The 7,500-nt window shown below is 38.4% G+C and overlaps 1 protein-coding gene across 1 annotated transcript in view; it reads right to left on the bottom strand.

Annotated features, from left to right (window-relative positions):
• TRAPPC9 (trafficking protein particle complex 9) overlaps positions 1 to 7,500 on the bottom strand; it is a 586,383-nt gene that overhangs the window by 533,468 nt on the left and 45,415 nt on the right. The window contains exon 5 of the mRNA XM_021706983.1: positions 7,101 to 7,127. Within this exon, the coding sequence (XP_021562658.1) occupies positions 7,101 to 7,127 (27 nt within the window). The remainder of the gene's footprint in view (positions 1 to 7,100; positions 7,128 to 7,500) is intronic.

Here is a 7,500-nt window from a genome sequence, read left to right on the forward strand (position 1 = left end):
GGGAGGGAGGGAGGGAAAGAAAGAGAGAGAGAAGGAAAGAGGAAAGAAGGAAGGAAGGAAAGGGAGGGAGGGAGGGAGGGAGGAAGGGGGAAAGAGGGAAAGGGGGGAGGGAGGAGAGGAGGAAGGAAGAGGGGGGAGGGAGGGAAGGGAGAGGGAGAGGGAGAGAGGGAGGGGAGAGAGAAAAGGGAAAGAAGGGAAGGGAGGAAGGAAACAAATAAATAAATCATCATTTGGCAACCATCAAAGTAATAACTGACAGGTAAAATTCTTCACTGAATGCCAGAATCAGTGGATGAAAGTTTGATAAGGAACAAAATATTGACACAGTCTCAAATTATTTTCCCACAAATTACTTATTAATTACATACTGAAAAATAGTAACTTCACAGTGGAAAATCTTATCAGATTTCACTTTAACCAATGATCAAAGTTATCATCACCAATAATGGGACAAACCAATATCATATCCCTCCGGATTTAATGCAGGATGAATCATTTATTCCGCCTCTCCCTCCATTCCAATAAAATGTATAATCTCATAATCATGAAGCAACTTCAGACAAATGCAAAATGCGAATGTTCTACAAAATAAATGGCCTGTATTCTTCAGAAATATCAATTATCATGAAAAACAAAGAAAGACTGAGAAACTATTCCAGATTAAATGATACTAGCATATTAAGCATTTAACATATTAAAACAAATTCATTTTTAAAAATTCTAGTTGAATAATGAAGACCCAAGAAACAAAGGGAAAATCACATTAGACAGACACTTTAAATTCATGGAGAGGAAAGGCCCAAAAATCATGGTTCCTATAATTCTGACACTAATTCAATATAACTAAAGGAAAATATTTACCTAGGAAACAGTGGAATTCTGTGCATAAGACAGAATAAACTCTGTCTAAAGTGCACTAGACAAAGTGATAATTTTTAAAATAGAATTCTAAAGTTAGAACAATGCTGAAAAGCTACAAAATGCTCTGAAAGACAGAAATACAGAAGGTACCCCAAAAAAGTATACACATTTTAAGAAAAGAAAAAACTGTATTAAAATTGTAATAGTCAAAACATACTAATAACAAAAGATGAATACAAGTCATACTTGGTAGATGGCACTGGCCAATTCTACTGTCCTGCCTGTCACATGGTAGCATTACATTTCTTTGATTAATGCCATCTTTTGAGCAAATGTGTATACATTTTTTGGTACCTCCTGTATATATATGTATACACACACACATACACACACACACACACACACACACACACACACACACATATATATGAAATCTGATCCCATGTCACATATAAATGTTAACTTACTTTTGTTTATTCACGGGCACTGATCACTTTGACAGAGGCAGAATAAGACAAGTAACTAATATTTTAATTAAGACAAGTAACCAATATTACACTTCTGTCAAATCTAGTTAATAAATTTACTCTGCTGTATAACCATAATATGCCTAAAATAGATCTAAAATTTGTGGAAAATGCCTTCATATGGTTTCTGGAACTCTTCTCAAAGTTCCAGACTTTTTTAATAGATCCAAGAGGTATTTTTATATTAACTTTTCTCTTCTGTTGTCAAAATTCTGTTACTACAGACAATGATTTAAGAACATCATGTCCTCACTAGTCTACGGGACAATAAAGCACTATGCTAGACACTATGAGGAAACAAAGGGAAATCAAAGGAAGACAATGACTTTAGTCTGGAAGGGCTTACAAACTCTGTCAACACTGGAGATTTTTCCCACAGGTTAACAAAATGAAATCAATCAAAAACTTTCTTTGAACTTTCAGTAATCATGACTCCACTTTTAGTGTGACACATAAAAGGCTTATATACAACTTTGGGTCAACTAGCAACAATCATCACTGGAGAATAAGTAATGCAGAAATTAACTGACAGCAATGATTAAGACCTAAAACAAACCTACACTGAACTCAGCAAGGTAAATGAAGAGATGAGGTCCTTGATGGAAAAAAAAAAACTAGCAAGAAATCAAATAAGCAAAGAGTTTTTAATAAGTGATTCCCTATAAAAAGGAATAGAATATGATGGTTAAGAGAATAGATACTGGGTGCAAACTCATGGGTCTGAATTCCCTTATTACCACTTACTAGCTTTGACCATCAGCAAGTTAGTGAACCTTTCTGCATCTATAGACTAGGATTAACAACAGTACCTATCTCCTAGAACTGTGAGGACTAAATTGCTTTATACATAAAGTTTATATAAAACACTTTGGATCTTAAATATGACTCCAAAAGCAAAGTAACAAATAAAACATAAACTGGTCTTCATCAAGATGTAAAACTTGTATACTTCAAAGGACACCATCAAGAAAATGAAAAGATAGCACAGAATGAAAAGAAAAATTTTGCTAATCATATATCGGATAAGGGATTTGTATGTAGAATATATAAAGAACTATTACAACTCAACAATAAAAAGCATATATAACCCAACTAGAAAATGGATAAAGGATCTGAATACATATCTTTCCAAATAAAATATACACATGACCAACAAGTTCATGAAAAGATACTCAACATCATTAGCTGTAAGGGAAATACAAATCAAAACTACAATGAAGTCAGGTGCGGTGGCTCAAGCCTATAATCCCAGCACTTCCAGAGGATTGCCTGAGCCCTAGGGTTCAAGACCAGCCGGGGCAACTTGGCAAGATCTTGTCTCCACAATAAATCAAAAAATTAGCTGGGCCTGTAGTTCCAGCTACTTAGAAAGCTAAGGCAGGAGGATTGCCTGAGCCCAGCAGGTCCAAGCTGAGGTAGTCGTGAGGGTGCCACTCCCCTCCAGCATGAGCGACAGTAAGACTTCAACACAAAAGAAACTACAGTGAGATACCACCTAAAACCCTCCAGGATGGCTAGAATAAAAAAGGTAACAAGTGTTGATGAAGATAAAACTTACATACATTGCTGGTAGGAATATAAAATGGTGAGGCCAATTTGGAAAACAATCTGGTTATTTCTCACAAAGTTAAACACTGAGTTTCCATATGACCCAACAACTCCACCTCCTAGACATTTACTAAGAGAATTTAAAACATATGTCCATGTAAAAACTTATACACAAATGTTCATAGCATCATTATTCATAATAGCCAAAAAGTAAAACGATGCAAATGTCCATTAACTGGTGGAATGGGTAAACAAAGTGTGGCAAATCCATACAGTGAAATATTATTGAGTAATAAAAACAAATGCAGTACTGATACATGCCACAAAGATGAACCTTGAAAACATTATGTCAAGTTAAAGAAGCCAGTCACAAAAGACCACATAATGTACGATAGCATTTTTATGAGATGCCCAGAATGGGTAAACCCATAGAGAAAGAAGGTGGATTAGTGGGTGCCTGGGGCTGGAGGCAGAAGGGAGGAAATACAAAGTGACTGCTAATGGGCACAGGTTTCCTGTTGGGGTGATGAAAATGTCCTAAATTGATTACGGTGAGAGTTACATAACTCTGGAAATAAACTAAAAACCACTGAATTTTACACTTTACATGGGTGAACCAGGCCAGGCAGAATGGCTCACATCTGTAATCCCAGCACTTTGGAAGGCTGAAGCAGGAGGACTGCTTGAGCCTTGAAGTTCAAGACCAGCCTTGGCAACATAACAAGACCTTGTCTCTACAAAAAAAAACCAGCCGGGCTCGGTGGCTCAGCCTGTAATCCCACGTCTTTGGGAGGCTGAGGTGAGTGGATTGCCTGAGCCCACGGGTTCGAGACCCACCTAGGCAGGGAGACCTCATCTCTACAATAAATCAAAAAATCAGCCGGGCGAGGTAGCACATGCCTGTAATTCCGGCTACTTGGAAGGCTGAGGCGGAAGGATCGCCGGAGCCCAGCAGGTTGAGGCTGTGGTGGCCAATGCACTCCAGTCTGGGCGACAGAGTGAGACTCCAACCCAAAAAAAAAAAAAAAATCAAAAAATTAGCCAGGCAAGGTAGTTTGAGCCTATAGTTCCAGCTACTCAGGAGACTGAGGTCAGAGGACAGCTTGAGCCTAGGAGGTCAAGGTTGTAAAGTCTGATTGTGCCACTGTACTCCAGCCTGGACAACAGAGTGGGACCCTGACTTTTAAAAAAATGGAGGCAAGCCAGGCTCAGTGGCTCAGCCTGTAATCCCGAGCCTTGAGAGGCTGAGGTGAGCGGATTGCCTGAGCCCGTGGGTTCAAGACCCACCTGGGCAACTTGGCGAGACCTCATCTCTACAATAAATCAAAAAAATTAGCCGGGCGTGGTAGCACGAGCCTGTAGTTCCAGCTACTTGGAAGGCTGAGACGGAAGGATCGCCGAAGCCCAGCAGGTTGAGGTGCGGTGGCCAGGAGCAGCCACTGCACTCCAGCATGGGCGACAGAGTGAGACTCCAACTCAAAATATAAATAAATAAATAAATAAATAAATAAATAAATAAATAAATAAATAAAATTTTTTTAAAAATTCAAAAATGGAGGCAAACTGTATTAAAGCTGTTTTAAAAAAAAACTTCAAATAGTTCCTCTCACATAAAAAAATGCAAATTGTTCATTTTATTATAGGAAGAAGAAACTCTCAACATGAAAATGGAAAAAATATGAGTTAAGTAAAATTAGCCAAAAGACCATTTTATTTGAAGTAGTTGCTGAATGTACACAAAATGTTTAGAAATAATAAGAAAAAAAGAGTTTTTAAAAATAGCCATACCATTTAAAATGCAGATAAAGAAAGGGCCTGAGCCAGACTTGGTGGCTCAGCCTATAATCCCTGCACGAGAGGCCGAGGCGAGTGGATTGCCTGAGCCCACGGGTTCGAGACCAGCCCAGGCAACTTGGCAAGACCTCCTCTCTCAATAAATAAAAAATTAGCTGGGCATGGCAGCACTCACCTGTAGTTCTGGCTAGTTGGAAGGCAGAGGCAGAAGGATCACAGGAGCCCAGCAGGTTGACGCTGGGGTGGCCATGAGCGTCCCACTGCACTCCAGCCTGGGCAACGGAGTGAGATTCCAACTCAAAAAAAAAAAAAAGAAAAAAGAAGGCCTGACACAGTGGCTCATGCCTGTAATCCCAGCACTTTGGGAAGCCCAGGCGAGAGGACTGCCTGAGCCCACAGTTCAAGACCAGACCAGGCAACTTGGCGAGACCTAATCTCTGCAATATGTCAAAAAATTAGCCAGGCATGATGGCAAACGCCTGTGGTTCCAGCTACTTGGAAGACGAGGTGGAAGGATCACTTGAGCCAGCATGTCAAAACTGCAGTAGCTGTGACTGTGCCACTCCAGCCTGGGCAAAAGGGTGAGATTACAATTTTTAAAAATAAATAAATAATAAAAGAATTCAAAGGTCTAGCTTCTAGAAATGCTGGGAGGAGAAGCTTTGTTCTTAGGATAAGCAATGGAGCAAACTCCCAAGAACCATGAAACTCTTCTTCTGGTTTTTGAAATAGTTGTAGGAAACTGGGTAGGAAAAAAAAATTCAAACAGCTTGCTTCAAATATTATATGCATTTGAAACTCAAAAATAAAATGAAAGCGATGTAATTTTGTGACAGCTTCATGTGAATAGGTTTTCTATGAAGTTGTACAAATTTATAATCCCTGAAAGTGTTAGCTACTCAGATGTAGGGGTTATGGGGAATCAAATCACACTGGCAAGGGTTTAGGTAGGGCCAACCCTTGAAAGGCAGATAAGCTTGTAGCAGGTGGGTCAGTCCTAACACAAAGGTTCTCCCCTTCCCACATAAGCAAAGACCAGAAGACACACGTGGGAAACTGGGGTGGCCTGGAAGGCTAGACCCAGAACGTGGGGCCAGAGCAACATCTCAACGTTCTTTTCTTGCTCTCCCTCAGGGAAGGAGAAGTCAAGTTCAAACTATTCTCATTTGGGACCATTACAGAGGATGTCTTTACAAACCAAACACTGGGTTCTATGTCCATTTCTGGTAGTTTTCACAGCCCTGAAAGCATCCTCACTTTTACTCCCAGCACTCTGAGCTCAATTTCATCTTTATACAAGCTTATCTTGAAAAGTTTCAGAAATGTTTTTAAAACTCATTTTTTATTTCACCAAATTCTCCTACAACTGAAGTGATCAACACTCTGGAATTCAATATTTTATATCAGGTATAGTTAGCCAATCTGGGCTCAATAACTTATATTAGTCAAATACCAATACATTCAACATTGATTGAATTTTTCATCAGATATTAAGTCAATGGGAGCCTTCTGTTCTTCAGTCACAGAAAGCCTACCTTACCCTCAAGGTGTTTTCTTACCAGCAACTCGGGTGTCCTGAAAATAAAACTAAACATCTTTGTCTTTCCTCAACACTTTGAAAAAACCCTATCAGGAAATTTAGCCATCGCCTAGAGGAAGGAGTGATCGCAAATGTTAAAACAAAAATCTGCAAACCTGAAGCAGCTTCATTTATGAATCAAGATACACAATGAGACAAAAGTAAATGTATTATCCACAATGCCTGTGTAAGCACAACTATCTGATTTCAAAGAAAGGATATTTTTCATTTTTTAAAATATTTACCCTATCATTGTTTCTAATTAAGCCAGAAAATAATAGAGCTCATCATGAAATAATTAAGCACTGTAAAAAAAGAGACATTTGCTGCACTAATTACAGGCAGTATTAAGAAAAACTCACTTCTGTAAAAAATGCAAGATTTATTTCCCTGTTAAAAACACATAACGAAATGCAGCAGAAAATTCTAATTCATGTTGAAGGGAGCATAAGCCATAGAATTAGAGCAAAGTCATTACTAGGAATGAATTCAAAATTAACAAGACAAACATGCTTGATGCATTCAAAGAATTAAAGGCACAATTCTCAAATCATTCACTTAACCATGCGAGAGGAAGAATTTTCCTCTTCAACAGACAACACAAAGCAATACGGAGCACCATCAAACAAGAACCAAGCAATAATCAGGCTTTTAACTGTTCTGATTTAAAGTCACTTAAATCAGAATGTTCCAAAGATCATAATCCAGAAATTTTAACCATTCATTCACGCCACCATGAAACAAGCACTTAAAAAAATAACCAAAAGAAACTAAACATGTAGATCATGTACCTGGATCAATGAGAACTTCTTGTGCCCCTGGAAGAAAGAACAGATTATAGTCTTTATTCAAAAAACAGAACTACTTTTCAAGATAACTACTAAAACACATTTCATAATTCACATAGCCTTGAAAAATCTGAGAAACATGTATCTGATCAGAAAAGGCAATTCTGAGGAACAATATGTTACAACTTTAGTGCCTTTTGCTTCAGAAGGAAAAAGAGAAAAGAAAAGCTACTATTACTCACATCCTAACCAAACTGTAAAGTGCCTCCTCATCTCTCTTCCTTCCCACTTCCTAAGGTCATACTCCCAGCTCTCCTTAAACAAGTATGAGAATTTCTTATATCCACAAATAACCCAAGTCACAAAATAATATTATTTGTACAAATATACAGTCAGCACCTTG

The sequence above is a fragment of the Carlito syrichta genome, unplaced genomic scaffold (genome assembly GCF_000164805.1).
Source record: "Carlito syrichta isolate Samal-C Ts95f unplaced genomic scaffold, Tarsius_syrichta-2.0.1 Scaffold316275, whole genome shotgun sequence".
Taxonomy (NCBI): domain Eukaryota; kingdom Metazoa; phylum Chordata; class Mammalia; order Primates; family Tarsiidae; genus Carlito; species Carlito syrichta.